A 14,947-nucleotide genomic window follows, 5' to 3' on the forward strand; every position below is an offset into this window, starting at 1 on the left:
AACACTACGCACACGCGTCTCAGCTGCAACTGTCAACATTTCCCGCGCAAAGTCACAGCGCGTTCCTCCATAAACAAGATCGAGAAGTGCTGCTTTTTGTTGTGGAATACTTGGAGAACTTGCACGGAAATAAGTGAAATAATTTGAAAATGTCAAGTCCAACTCAATCGCCCAATGTCAGGTCTGGCACACCAAAGCAAGGAGCGCGCACGCCCACTCGAGGTGAGTTTTGAGTGCACATTTGAAATTACATTAACTAAATTTATGTGTGTGCGTAGGCATTGCTGCTCAGGATGTAGATACACCCATGCGCATGGGCCCTGGTCGTGTGGCCGGCAGGGCATCGGACAACATTAGTCTGCCGCCCACGTCGCCGGCCAATATTAGCTTGCCCGCTACGAGTCCGGCTCGAGGCCTGGGCGGCATGAGTGAGATTGACTTGAGCTCTCCGCTAAACTATGGCACGCCCAGCTCCATGGGCTCTATTCGTACACCACGCTCCGGTATACGCGGCACTCCGTTGCGTGCGCGTCCAGATATACGAACGGACAAGCGCATACGCCAAGTGGCCATTGGAGGCCCATCGGGTGTAAGAATCTTTATATTTTGTAATTTCGCAGTTAGAATATACTATAGCCCATATTTTTACAGCTGGAACCCATAGCCGAAAAGGGGTCAGAGACCGATCCGGTGTCGGAGTCCTCTTCAGCTCCTCAGCTAGTTGTCTGGGGCACCAATGTGGTTATCAGTCAATGCAAGTCTAAGTTCAAATCGTTTATTATGCGCTTCATCGATCCCAGTGCAGAGCAGGATGAGATTTCGGAAAATATAGATGTTAATCAGCCATTGTATCTGCAAAAGCTAGAGGAGATTCACACGCTGGAGGAGCCCTATCTGAATCTGAATTGCGCTCATCTGAAGACATTTGATCAAGACTTGTACCGCCAGTTGATATGCTATCCACAGGAGGTGATTCCGGGCTTTGATATGGCTATAAATGAGATGTTCTTTGAGCAATATCCGGCCGCTGAGCTCGAGCATCAGATTCAAGTGCGACCCTTCAATGCGGATAAGACACGTAATATGCGCTCTCTGAATCCGGAAGACATGGACCAATTGATTAGTATTAGTGGCATGGTCATTCGCTCGTCGAACGTAATACCCGAAATGCGTGAAGCGTTCTTCATGTGCAACATTTGCTCCTTCTGCACCACCGTCGAGGTGGATCGCGGTCGCATTGCCCAGCCAACGCTGTGCACCAATTGCAACACCAATCACTGCTTCCGCATCATCCACAATCGCAGCGAGTTCACAGACAAACAGCTCATCAAGTTGCAGGAATCTCCCGACGATATGGCAGCTGGCCAGACGCCACACAATGTGCTGCTATATGCCCACAACGATCTGGTAGACAAAGTGCAGGCGGGTGACCGTGTCACAGTCACTGGCATCTATCGTGCCACGCCCCTAAGAGGCAAAGGGCAGAATGTGAAGAGTGTGTACAAGACGCACGTCGATGTGGTTCATTTCCGTAAGGTTGATAACAAGCGTCTGTACGAAGAGGAGGAGGGGTGAGTAGTTACAATGTATTTGTCATAACAGAAATTGTTATTAACATTCACTCGTTGCTTCCCCCTACAGCAAGGATCACATATTCCCACCCGAACGTGTGGAACTGCTGCAATTGCTGTCGAAGAAGCCCGATATCTATGATCGCTTGGCCCGCGCTATTGCGCCCTCCATCTATGAGAACGATGACATTAAGAAGGGAATACTGTTGCAGCTCTTTGGCGGCACCAAGAAGAAACACTCGACGCTCGGCCGCCAGAACTTTAGGTCGGAAATTCATTTGCTGCTCTGCGGTGATCCAGGCACATCCAAGTCGCAAATGTTGCAGTACGTCTACAATCTGGTGCCGCGCTCGCAGTATACATCGGGACGTGGCTCCTCAGCTGTGGGCTTGACTGCCTATGTGACCAAGGATCCGGAGACACGTCAACTAGTGCTGCAAACGTAGGTGATCCGCTCTCCCATGTAAACTACATGCTAAAGGATTCTTTCATTTCTAGTGGAGCCCTTGTGCTGGCTGACAACGGCGTTTGCTGCATAGATGAGTTCGATAAGATGAATGATTCAACGCGCAGTGTCCTGCACGAGGTGATGGAACAGCAGACCTTGAGCATCGCCAAGGCTGGCATCATTTGTCAATTGAATGCAAGAACATCAATTTTGGCTGCCGCAAATCCCGCCGAGTCACAGTGGAATAAGCGTAAAAATATCATTGACAATGTCCAATTGCCGCACACGTTGCTCTCGCGCTTCGATTTGATTTTCCTGGTACTGGACCCTCAAGATGAGCTCTTCGACAAACGTCTGGCAAGTCATTTGGTCTCTCTTTACTATGTGACCCGTCACGAGGAGGAGGACACTATGTTTGTAAGAATCCAGACACTTCAGAGCTTCAAGAGCTTCTCTTAATAACTTTCCTTGCAGGATATGAGCGTGTTGCGTGACTACATTGCCTATGCTCGGGAGCATCTGTCACCCACTCTCTCGGATGAGGCGCAACAGCGTCTGATCCAGGCGTATGTGGATATGCGCAAGGTGGGCGCTGGCCGTGGTCAGATCTCAGCTTATCCCCGGCAACTAGAGAGCTTGATCCGTCTGTCCGAGGCGCATGCCAAAGTTCGGCTAAGCAATTCCGTGGAGCTGCAGGATGTGGAGGAGGCTTGGCGTCTGCATCGCGAGGCACTTAAACAATCGGCCACGGATCCACTATCGGGCAAAATCGACGTGGGCATCCTCACCACCGGCTTGTCTACGGCAGCTCGCAAGAAACGCGCCGATTTGGTGGCTGCCATCAAGGAAAATCTTAAAAAGAAGGGTAAAGTGCCAACTGTGCCCTACCAGAAACTATTCAAGGAGATCAAGGAGGGCTCTCAAATTGTAAGTTTTTTATGATTGTATGTTTAATTACTTACTAATTGAAATTAACTTTGATTTTAGATGATTACACGTGAACAATTTGAGGATGCTCTGAAAGAAGTTCAAGATGAAGGAGCCATAGTTGTTATGGGCAAGAATACCATTAGAATTTGTTAATTTCATTAAACACACACACAAAGAGAAACTCATTCATTCCTAGTTTTAAGCCAAAAAGTTTATAAATAAAGATCATGTTTTAAAATATATATTTGAATATATCGACGGTTAATTTATCGTTAAACTATCGAGAATTTTTTGTGCGCGCCGATTGTAAGCAAGTGAAAACAGTGTTACTGCATTTCGGTATATAAAAATACCAATAAAATATGCCTACGTTGGCAACTCTTTTTTTAGATTACCTCACTCGCTCTATTGAGCGAGACAACAAGCGAACCATTAATAAGCAGGCACAATCACGGCATAACAATAAATGCTTTGTTTTTCCAAGCCCTGCTACGAGCGTAGTAAAGTTTGGATTGTACGAGCGAGTAGGAGGACAGTTGCGTCACCAGGCAGAGACACCAGCACCTATCCCACTCACACACCGCTCAAACGGCAGCCCGGGAGATCAGCTGACAACGGCGGCAGAGGCTGAGCCAGTGGCAGTGCAAGTGGAAATCAAATTGGCATCAGCGCTCAGTATTAGGTGAAACTGCAGCCCCAACATTTAAAACATGGCATCCACCTCATCTGGCACACTGGAGGGCACGCTGAGCAAATGGACAAACGTAATGAAAGGATGGCAATATCGCTTCTTCGTTTTGGACGAGAATGCGGGCCTGCTGTCCTACTATACGGTAAGTGATCGTCACTTCTCCGTTGACAAGTGATGGAAATATTTGTCGTTTATCTACTTAAACTGGAGCTGCGTTAATTGTTATCTTATCTGGCAGTCAGTCACAAATAAGAGCTTCGCGTCCCTCAACCCAATTGTCATCAATTAATCAAATTTCAAAATTCACACACATGTGCGTGTGTGTGTGTGTATTTGTCTGTTTGGTTGTACATATTGTATATGTATATACACATATGGATGTATATTCATTTATTGTAATTTCACCTCAGCTGCTTCAGCTGCAGCAGCAACAACGGCAACAGCGATAGAACTTTTTCTGCGCTTGGAGCTCTGGTAGGACTTGCGATAGAAGTCGTAGAATCCATAGAACATGAGTCCAATAACAAATATGAAGTATATGAAGATGGCCTTCTCCACGCCGCAATTCACCGATACCAATATGGCATGGATTAAGATCAGTATGAACTGCACCATCTGCAAAACCGTTATTGATTTCTTAACGGGCATCAGGGCACGCACCGTTCGCTTATCAGCCACGGCGGCAACCAGATAATAGGTGTACATAATGATGTGGACATTGGAATTGAGCAGAATGGGAAACAGCGCATCGCAGCCTGCAAGAATGTAACCAATGTAGAATTGCGTCAGTCAGCAAAAAGCTCCTTCGAGGAGTATCAACAATTTTGGTACGCACCATTTTTATGATTATGATTGATCAGCATATAGATGAGTGTGACAGTGCTGATATGATGAAATACGTGCAGCTTGGTCACCTGATTCTGTTTCTGGCGCATCACGAATATAACCGTCTCTATTAGCTCCGACAGCTTTAGCCAGAAGAGGAAGTAGGCCAAGCGGAAATGACGAGCCATCCGTTCGGGCGTCTCCTCCACAACGCTGCATCTCCAAAAGTACAGAATCGTAAACTCCGTTATGTGCAGAATCTGGCAATAGTATTGAATGTTCAATATATATTCAGAGATGATAACTTTGAAAGATCTTCAATGTGGACCCACCTCGTAGACAACGAATATGCACGACACAACCTGAACAATATTATGCACTATAATCAATTTTTTCAGTTCATACGGTTTTCGAAAGAGCATAAAACTTGAAAGTGTAAAATACAAAATTCGATTACTGTTGTACAGTTTCAGGGCGTAACATATTCCCCAATGGGTCAATTCGACTTGAATTCAAAGTTTAGAGTCCGCTTTGCATAAATTATTTTGTCCATCGCATTCGAAATTCTTGTTGTAAATACACAGAACTTGGATACTCTTGATACTCACTTGGGTCCCAGATGGGTCACAACAACCAAATATAATCCCAGGACACTCAGCATAAACCAAGGCGTTGCCATTATAGCAGGATGCTGGACATTATATGCTTTGATAAAAAATTGTATATAATTCTCAAATGGAACTTTGTTTCAAATGCAATCAAATTCTCACTGGGCTTATCCATTTTGAACTGTATTCCGTGTGCCGTATCCTTAACTATATATGTATTTATATATATATATATAGGTATGTACAAATGTAGACTAATCGAGCCGATTAGCGCTGGGAATGTTCACGTCCCGACTTATCGCTGATGTGTGGGCATTTGGTAATTGATTCTTTTGGTTTTGAGCACCTTAGCGACGCGGCAAACTGAATTAATTTATACAATTAAACTCATTTTGCATTCCAACGTTACGCTGGCCTTTGCGAGCGTCACACGCCGTCACAGACCCTTTAAAATGCGTAGTATCTATGTAGTATATATGTTTATATATTATATATGTATGTACATATGTATATCTTTCTTTACAATTACAGTCCAAGGAGAAAATGATGAAGGGAGTGCGGCGCGGTTGCGTTAGACTCAAGGATGCCCTCATTGGCATCGATGATCAGGAGGATAATACATTTACCATAACTGTGGATCACAAGACCTTCCATTTTCAGGTACGTTTAAATAACGCAATGATCAAATGACTTAAAATTCAGTTATTAAGTAAAGATTTTTATTTATTATATTATTCATTCAGTTCATATTATATAGAATTTGTAACTTTTGTTAAGTTTTTAGTCCTAGGAACTTTTCACTGTACAACAAAATTGCAAACAATTTAAGTATGCAAAAATATTTAAATTAGTTTGCACAGAACTATTGCTTATCTGTGTATACAGGGCTCTACATACTTACAGTTATTTACGTTACCTTATATACTATATATTTACCATATATTGGACTTCTGAACTGTAACGTCGCTGCCTAATTGTTAACATTAGCCGCTTTATATGTACACATGTACATCGACTTTAATGAAATTCCATTTAATTGCTTAATTTTCTTAGCTTCAGAAGCTTTGCTAACATTTCTTAATTCATTTATTCCTTCCTGGGTGGAAAAATTAGAAGCTAGTTCAATAAACAAATCCATTTCTAATAACGGTATTATATGTGTATGTACACACAAATACATATATATCAATATAATTAGTTATTTCAGTCTATGCCTGTTAATTCTTTAAGGAATATGTCTAGCTTATATACAAAGAATTTTGCACAGCGCCTTCCTCCTCGATTCTCACAAATTCAAGTAGAGTAGAGCCTTTTTCTTTTTAGCTATATAATTTTCTTTCTGCGGAGGCGGATGAGGCGTTCGTAGATCCGTAACAATATGGAGTGAAATAGTTGGGCGAGGTCAGAACTTATTGGATGGCAGCAGGAGAAGAGCAATAGCCGGCAGGGAAGGAGAAATAATAGTACTTATAAGCATAAGCTCCTCTGTAGTATTACTCAAAATAGGCCATAATTCTACTCTTTCAAACGAGCTGACTCTCTGCTCTAATAGAGCAAATGTATCATATATATGTATGTGTGTATACGATATCGACACGCTTAAACCTAATACGCTTTTATTAAATGGGCACTAAACTTTTGAACTCTCAAGAGTTACACACACAGAGCCTCACACACTGACCCTCCCACACAGAGCTCACATAGGAGTCCACACAATCTGAACCACTTACTCCCACACATTGTCAAGTCTATATTTCTTAAGTATTTTCACTGATTTCGTTTCTCTGCTTGTTTCTCCCTTTTCCCTTTGGCGCTGCTGCTCCACCTTTTTTGTAACGATAAAACTTATTGGCAAACGAAATGAACGGCCTACTATTGCACCACCCAACCACCCAACCGAACTGTATGCAGGCGCGGCACGCCGACGAGCGTGAGCAGTGGGTGCGACGTCTGGAGGACACAATACGACGGCACGCGAATCGTTCGCGTCTGTGGGACAGCCAGAGCGCCTTCTACATTGCCGGCGGCTACACGAAGGAGTCGAGTGGCAAACGGGCCAATCACTTGGAGCTGGTCGGTCGCCGCGTCGCCGAAGCGGATGCCTACCTGCAGTTGATGATAGAGCAAACCAACGTGAGTGGCGGGCAACTGAAATACAATATATTAGATTTAACCTTTATGTAATCAAAATCAAACTCAAATTTCTTAAACAAATCCCCAACAGTCGCTGGACAAACGCATCGCTGAGCTGAACGACGCCACGGAGCAGGCCAAGTGCAAGGCACTGCAGGATAACGCAAGTGTGAGTAGAATGCAGTCAACAGATTGGGCTCCAGTTGGGGCTAAGATGCGTGAGATCAATCTCCAGATGCAGTTCGTCACGAAAGTCATTCGATATCTTTTGAATCTCGCTGAACGATAGACGCCAATAGTTTGTATCCACCGGCATAAAGCGACCCGCGTCTCCACAGATTTTCACCTGGCAGACGGCCACCTGGGCCTTTGCCTGGATGGCTGCATCCCGTCCACAGAGCTTCAGGCTGGCACGCAGCTGCACCTGCAGATCCTGCGTCGTCGCTAGCCAAATGACAAACACCTGATTTTCGGCATTAGTTGGAGGCAAGGTGCGATGTGCGAGTGGCTTGTCCTGCAAGGCAGCCTTCGAAGCCGTCAAGCAGATGAGCACCACAATCGGCACGTTGCTGGCCAGATGAGCTTGCTCCTGGGGCAAAAACGAGTCGTATATGTCGCCAGCTGATTTCCACAAATCGAGCGGCTTTTGCTGCTGCTGCTTCTCCGCCATCCATGGGCCAATATAGGCGAGCAATCCAATCACATGATTCTGCTTAAACTTGCAGCAACGGCTATCAAAGGACAGAATGACACGCTGGCCCTTGCACACCTTGTGGCAGCGCTGCGAAGCGGAAGTTTCCTCATTGTGATCGCTGAAGTAGTGCAGCAGCAGCAGATGACTGTCGACGTGCATGTGGCAGTAGTCAAAGAGACACGGACTGGACTCGCAGTTGATGACCAGCTGATCCTGATCCGGCTGTAGCTCGTCCTTCTGCTGGCAGCCCGTTAACTCCATCGGCTGTTGACTAGGAACGATGTTATCCGTTTGCTCTTTATGCATTAGATCCAATTCACAAATACTCGAAGGCAGCTCCTCAATGGCATTGTCATCGTGCCAGCATAGAAGCTCCGATTGACGCGTATGCAGTGTGCTCATTTCCAGGCGCAGCTCCTGCATTTCGGCGCGTAAATCCTGTAGCTCCTTATCGAGTTGAATCCTCGCTTCTTGGGTCTCGTCCGCCCTGAGCAAGCGGGCATGGCGCATTTTATAGTTCTCGAAATTGTGGCGTATCTCATCCATGGAATGCTCCATGGGGTCAATCAGTTCGTCATCCATTTAGCCAAAAAATTATCTAATTTTTCTTCTGTATAAATAATCTGTGTGAACAGCATGTTAGACGTTTCTTACAATGTGGTTTAAAGCAAAGTTGTTTGTTTCGTTTTTAAATTGAAATTTGAATTTAGTCAAGAGTTTGATGAATTATTGATTTTCAATGCAAGTTCAGGGTTAGGCCCGAGAAGGGCTCGTATTATTAGATATGCATGAGGGGTATGGGAAAATTCGCCAACTTGCGCCAGCTGCTGCAACAAAGCAGCTGCTCATTTCCTTGGCAAACTTCGAGCCAAACTGTATTCGGAACAGAACGAATCAGTGGTCAGGCGAATAGAGTGGGACAGGCGCTGGCTCAGTCCATCCGGCATTGTTATTTAATCGAGGTCTTGACATCTTTTGGTGCTGTATTTGTTTTAAACCATTCTCTCTCTCTCTCTCTCTCTTTCTCTCTCTTTTGTTTATTTATTGCATTTTGCAGGCCATGTTGGATCATATCAAACACTCAATTGTTAGTCTACAAATTGCCAAAAATATGGCGCACCCCGTCAATGGCATTTACAATGGCCCCACAGTTACAACAAACACGACGGGCATTATGATGGCATCGCCGGGCAGCGGCGGTGGCGGCGGCGGTGGAGGTGACGGCGGCGGCGGCAGCAGCAGCAGCGGTGGCAGCGGCATCGGCATCGGCGACAAGCCAAACGAGGCCCATTTGTCGCTCAAGAACGAGCTGGCCGGCGACGATGAGGATGATTCAGCAACGGAAAACGGTAAATGTCGTCCCAGTGCATATTATTTTTTTTATGGTCTCATTTGCGCTGCATGTTGTTTCTGTTTCAATTTGACTGTTTACCCTTGAAATTGCCATAGGCTATATTAGATATCTCAAGCGATTTGCGATTGTCTTATCTCTTTGTTTAAGCATGTGTATATGTAAGTACATATATAAAATGCTTGATAAGCCCTTTATTGGCGAACTCTTGTTTATCATTTGATTTATAAACAAATGTGCACAGAGATAATACCATGTACAATTAGTTGTGTTATTTAATGAGTATATTATTATTGCTGATATTCTTTCTTTAAAAAATTCCATAGAATATAATGCAAACATCTGTTAATACAAGTCAACTATAGGGTATTTTGACTTCTGTCATATCAGAATATTCGATATGTATGAGGAACTTGTAAACAAAATATGGCATTTCATGATTCAGGGTCACACTCACACACACAATACATGCCTACATATAGAAGTTGGCATGTGTGTGCATGCGCCCCAAGAGGGCTGCTTATGAGTTTGCTAATCGATGAATTGGCAATTAGAATTCGAGTGAAATGCATTTGATTAATAGATATTCATATTTGAATCATTACAGCGACCACAGCGCCATTGGGACTGGTCGTACCTGAGACCTCGTATTCGAGCAGTGAAGGTGAAGATGACTTTTACGATGCCAACGATGATCCGTTCACTAGCCTGGGCAGCTCACCAATTGGCTGGTAAGTGTACATGTGTGTGTGTGTAAACTAAACAAACGGCTATTTGCCAGTGTTGCCATGTGAACAGATGCCGGTTACCTCAATGCGTACAACTGCATTTAAATGTACACACATACAAACATACATATGTGTGGGTATGTGTGTGAGCTTCCTTATGCTTTTTTAAATGCCCGACTTCATGTTTTTTAGTCGGTATTTGAAATTGCGCATGCGCAATGCAGCTGCAGCTGCAGCACAGGTATCACACAGACAGACAAACACAAACTCATTTACATATATATGCGTGCACGTGTGTGTTAGTATTTAAGTTGGTCAGTCGCCTGTAAAGCATTTATGCAATAGTGCAAGTAGCAACGTCAGCCGATTTGGCAACGCCAACACGTCACAGCTGACACATTGTTGTTGTTGCCGTCGTCGTCGTTGTTGACGTCGTCCCCAGTTCAACTCAACTAAGCTCTGGCCTCCGGGGTACGTCGTGCAATTTACGATTTCGTCCTGTCAGTTTGTAGTTGCGTTCGTTGCTGACTGTTAACTGTTCGCCTTTGCTCATTGTTTCTGTTTTTTTTTTGGTTTCGTTTAATATGGCGAAATGCTCATAGGTTCTGCTTTGATTTTTGTTTCTGTGTGACTGTGAGATTGTGTGTGGGTGTAAATGTGTAAATGATTTTCCTTGCGTGTTTGTGTATGTATATGTATATGTGTGTTGAAGCTGTATAATTTGTTGCGCACAGCTGACGCCGCAAAGTATGCAAAACAAAAGTTTGTTCTCGCCATATTAAAGATTTGAATGCACCTTAAACTGAGTTCGCAACCGAATTACCAGAGTTGCCATGTTTAAGAAGTGGGTACGACGTGTAAGCCTAAGGTAAGCACCACTTGCAAATCTATTTGTGTGCGCGTGTGTGTGTGTGTGTATGTGTATGCGTATGAGAGAGTGTGTAAATGTGTCCATTCGGCCATCTGTTTTGTAAATTGTAAATGAGCCAAGGCACGTACCGAGAGGAAGTGTGCGAGAGAGAGAGAGATTGAGTGTAACAGAGGGAGAAAGGACCAAGGCTGACATCATTTAAAGATTTAAATCTGGGCAATTCATAAGTTATGCATGTAACGTTCAGTTGGTCCATATCCTTAGCAGAATACTAATCAACAAGTCTTTAATTAACTCAGCACCACTACGCGTGGCTTTGTGGAGACTTCGCCCACGCACGATAAACCGCAGGATAGCTATGGTGGTAGCGTCGATGTAGCCGGTACAACAACGTCAGCTACAGCAATAAAAACAAAGACAGTAGCCGAAGTTGATGAGACCGGTTCGAGCAAAGTGCCTAGCTCTCGGTCATCGAGCTATGACAATGGCATCGACTATGATGCTCTGTACGAGGAGGAGGAGGAGATGGACCTCAGCATGGAGGCGCACGGCTCAATGATAACGCATCTGTTGTCCCAGGTGAAGATTGGCATGGATCTCACAAAGGTGGTGCTGCCAACATTCATTTTGGAGCGTCGTTCTTTACTCGAAATGTATGCCGACTATTTTGCCCATCCCGATTTGTTTATCAAGTAAGTTGCATAAGCTTACTCATATATATATCGACATTTATATTTCTATGTATTTCAATCTTTTCTAGAATCTCAGAGCTGGATGACCCACGTGATCGCATTGTCCAGGTTTGTCGTTGGTATTTGAGCGCTTATCATGCGGGCCGTAAGAGCGCGGTGGCCAAAAAGCCCTATAACCCCATATTGGGCGAAGTATTTCAGTGCCATTGGGATATTCCAGGTAGTCAAATGAAAGTCGAAAATGTTGCTGTGTCTCTAATATATATTTCGTTTGCCTCTATTGCAGGTGAAACCCAAAATGAACCGGAAGTAAAGGATGGTCCTGTGCCTTGGTGTCGGCGGGATCAGCTAACCTTCTTAGCCGAGCAGGTGTCTCATCATCCGCCAAGTGGGTGACAGTTGATAATGCCGCCAACTTTAACTTCAATTAATTTTTGTCTATACTTAACACAGTTTCCGCCTTTTATGCCGAGCATTATAATAAGAAGATAACATTTACTGCTCACGTCTGGACAAAATCAAAATTTCTGGGCCTATCCATTGGGGTGCACAATATCGGTGAGGGTGTCGTTACCCTGGTGGATCGCAGCGAGGAGTACATTGTAACGTTCCCCAATGGTTATGGCAGGTATGATATAACAAGGTCCCCAACGGATAGTAAATAATGCATATTTATTAACATCTATTAGGTCTATTTTAACTGTGCCTTGGATTGAGCTGGGCGGCTCAGTTGAAATCAAATGCCCACAGACGGGCTACTATGCCAACGTAGAATTTCTTACAAAGCCCTTCTATGGCGGCAAGCGTAACAAAGTTACCGCCGAGGTGGGTTAATCGCAATAAGTAATTATATTATATGTATATTAATACGTTATTTAACTCTTTAGATATATTCGCCCAATGACAAAAAGCCGTTTGTTTCGATTGCCGGCGAGTGGAGCGGCCTAATGGAGGCCAAGTGGCACGATAAGAATGTAAGTTGCAACACGCATGCTGCACACAAGCCTAAGCCAGTATATTGCATATGTAGAGTTGTATATTAACTTATCAATGTTGAAAACGTATTTGTTTAATCCCTTTCTGTGACAATGCGCCTAAACCGCTGCAAGAAACAACCCTACGCGTTGGCAGCTACATCTATATATATCTATATCTACACATATCTAAATGTGTACCTATCCTGTCTACCTTTTTAACCTGCTCCAATTTACTTTTTGCGATACTTGTACTTTTCTCTTAAATAGTTTGGGACTTTACTTTGTTTATCTAGAAAATTAAACCAATACACTAAACTCTGCCTGCCCACGTTTTCAATTCCCACTTGGTCTAATTGTTGTGTAGATGTGCCTGTGTATTTTTGTTACTCCAAATGCTTAAAACCACCGTGCATCTTTAATTTTCTAGAAAACTGAAGTATTCGTCGACGTAAATCGCATACCCATATTTAAGAAACAAGTTCGACCAATCGTTGAGCAGGATGAATATGAATCGCGACGTGTTTGGAAGGAAGTGACTGCGGGACTCAAGTAAAATTCATAATTCTATATAATTAATAATCTGCATTTGTTATAATGTGATCTTTATTCTTATAAATTTTAATAATATTCCATTCAAAATAGATTCAATGACATCGAGCGCGCGACAAACGCCAAATTCGTCGTGGAGCAGCAGCAGCGCGATCAAGCAAAGGTTCGCAAGGAATACGACTTGGCTTGGGAGCACAAAGTAAACTAAATTAAATATATATTATTTATATCAATATTAATTACTGATTCTCATTTACAGCACTTTAAGCCTGTGGGCGATAATTGGATATATACAAAGCCGCTGAGTCAGCGCATGTATTTGCAGGAAAAGGAGGCCAAAAGATAATGCACGAACGGGCAGCAGCTGAAGCGAGAGGTAGCAAAGGCCAACAGCAATGTTTATACACATACACACACATATATCAGTATATATGCTATGTATAGATATATGTGATTCATATCAAGTTTAAGAAGCCTCGACTATTGTATAATTTCCACAAGTGCGCAAATCCCAGACACAAAAACACTGACGATGATACAACGTAACATATGCAGGAAACTTAATGTTTTACAGTATAATGAACTATGAGATATGTGCTAAGCGTTAGGCGTTAAGCGATAAGAAACAACCATCTAGTGTCCGTTTAATGATTGTAAATAGTTTATTCATACCTACATACAAAACACTTCGAAAGTGAGGAAGCAAACGCCAAGTTTAAGTAGACGGCTAACGTAACAACAAACAATATTTGAACGAGACAACGTAAGATGTTTATTTAGGTGCATGCAATGGTTGAAATTTAATGAATCTAATATAAACTGCAATAACTAATTAAATATACAGAGCAAACACTTTAATAGAATAGTCTCTATGCAAAAACAAAAAACAAAAAAAAAAAAAAAAAAAAACATACTCGTATAAAACAAAATATTAATAACATATGTACTAGCGTGTTTCAAAGGCAATCGCAGTAAACTGCAAAACAAAGAACACCTAAAAACAAAATACCTTTTACAATATAAAAGTAACATACACACACACACGACACATAATGCGATATGTATTTAAAAGAAGTGAAAAAATGTTGTAGATTACCGAAAACAAAAAAAAAACAAAATTAGAGACATAAGCATAGAAATTCTATTTTTTAAATAAAAGACTCTAATAGATGAAAATACAATACAAGAGATATCTAATAGATACATACTATTAATAATTAATTCCTGTTTTCAAAACTTTAAAGCATACTGCACAATTGATTTTGTCAAATAAAACAATTAAAAATAACTTAAGTATTATATATTCAAAGCATTTTCCATTTTCGGTTTTGTTTATTTCATTGTCACAATAATAAAGACGAAAGCTTTACTTATACAACAATCACACCCGACAGCAAGAATCCAACGAATTGCCTGTAAAAAAGCAAAGCAAAGCAAAGCAAAGTAAAATATCAATTTATTGTATTTAATCAATAGTTAGCATATAATTTAGTTGGCATTTGCCAGCATTGCAACAATCACACGGCAAAGCAATTTTTTTCTTTGTAAACTACCGAATACTCTCACGCAAAGTTAACGCAAAATGAAACGAATAAAGAATATTACGCTTTTAAAACTGTTGAAAATAATCAATTATACAAAACTATATAGAATATCCAATGCGCAGACAGCCTCGTAAATAAATGAATATATGAAAAAATAAAAAAAAATTATATTGAAATCTAATTACGAATGAAAGCAATATATACATATATTTTTACGAATTTCTTTAGAAGTTAAACGAGAATAATACACACACACCGCCTAGAATTTAAAGCAGCCATTATACTTATATTGCAAAATGAAACATGTTACTGCAAATAAATAAAATTCTTTGATT

At 42.2% G+C, this 14,947-nt stretch overlaps 4 protein-coding genes across 5 annotated transcripts; 2 read left to right on the forward strand and 2 right to left on the reverse strand.

Moving 5' to 3' along the window:
* The first annotated feature begins 21 nt into the window (after nt 1–21).
* On the forward strand, nt 22–3,191 carry LOC6579394 (DNA replication licensing factor MCM4). The gene is made up of 7 exons (XM_002005254.4): nt 22–222; nt 279–589; nt 652–1,571; nt 1,642–2,013; nt 2,070–2,436; nt 2,494–2,946; nt 3,007–3,191. Exons 1-7 carry the CDS (start codon nt 150–152, stop codon nt 3,100–3,102), a joined length of 2,592 nt encoding a protein of 863 aa, XP_002005290.1. The 5' UTR covers nt 22–149; the 3' UTR covers nt 3,103–3,191.
* Nucleotides 3,192–3,344: 153 nt separating this feature from the next.
* Nucleotides 3,345–14,683, forward strand: LOC6579395 (oxysterol-binding protein-related protein 9). Of its 2 annotated transcripts, XM_002005255.4 has the most exons (15): nt 3,345–3,782; nt 5,605–5,733; nt 6,985–7,206; nt 7,298–7,375; nt 8,958–9,249; nt 9,859–9,982; nt 11,150–11,542; nt 11,611–11,762; nt 11,829–11,930; nt 11,996–12,170; nt 12,232–12,367; nt 12,430–12,516; nt 12,947–13,068; nt 13,162–13,267; nt 13,328–14,683. In XM_002005255.4, the coding sequence occupies exons 1-15, from the start codon at nt 3,660–3,662 to the stop codon at nt 13,412–13,414; spliced, it is 2,328 nt and encodes a 775-aa protein (XP_002005291.2). In that variant the 5' UTR covers nt 3,345–3,659; the 3' UTR covers nt 13,415–14,683. The 2 variants fall into 2 exon arrangements, with proteins under 2 accessions (XP_002005291.2, XP_015019137.1); XM_015163651.3 differs by lacking the exons at nt 3,345–3,782; nt 5,605–5,733; nt 6,985–7,206; ... (1 more) ...; nt 8,958–9,249; nt 9,859–9,982 and adding an exon at nt 10,494–10,847.
* LOC6579396 (elongation of very long chain fatty acids protein AAEL008004) lies at nt 4,008–5,392 on the reverse strand. Its single transcript, XM_002005256.4, has 5 exons — nt 5,236–5,392; nt 5,074–5,170; nt 4,798–4,891; nt 4,476–4,725; nt 4,008–4,395 (listed from the first exon to the last, which is right to left on the reverse strand). The coding sequence occupies exons 1-5, from the start codon at nt 5,246–5,248 to the stop codon at nt 4,031–4,033; spliced, it is 819 nt and encodes a 272-aa protein (XP_002005292.2). The 5' UTR covers nt 5,249–5,392; the 3' UTR covers nt 4,008–4,030.
* Nucleotides 7,237–8,592, reverse strand: LOC6579397. Its single transcript, XM_002005257.4, has one exon. It carries the CDS (start codon nt 8,480–8,482, stop codon nt 7,391–7,393), a length of 1,092 nt encoding a protein of 363 aa, XP_002005293.1. The 5' UTR covers nt 8,483–8,592; the 3' UTR covers nt 7,237–7,390.
* Nucleotides 14,684–14,947: the final 264 nt, after the last annotated feature.

This window comes from Drosophila mojavensis, unplaced genomic scaffold, assembly GCF_018153725.1.
Source record: "Drosophila mojavensis isolate 15081-1352.22 unplaced genomic scaffold, ASM1815372v1 contig_80, whole genome shotgun sequence".
Lineage (NCBI taxonomy): Eukaryota > Metazoa > Arthropoda > Insecta > Diptera > Drosophilidae > Drosophila > Drosophila mojavensis.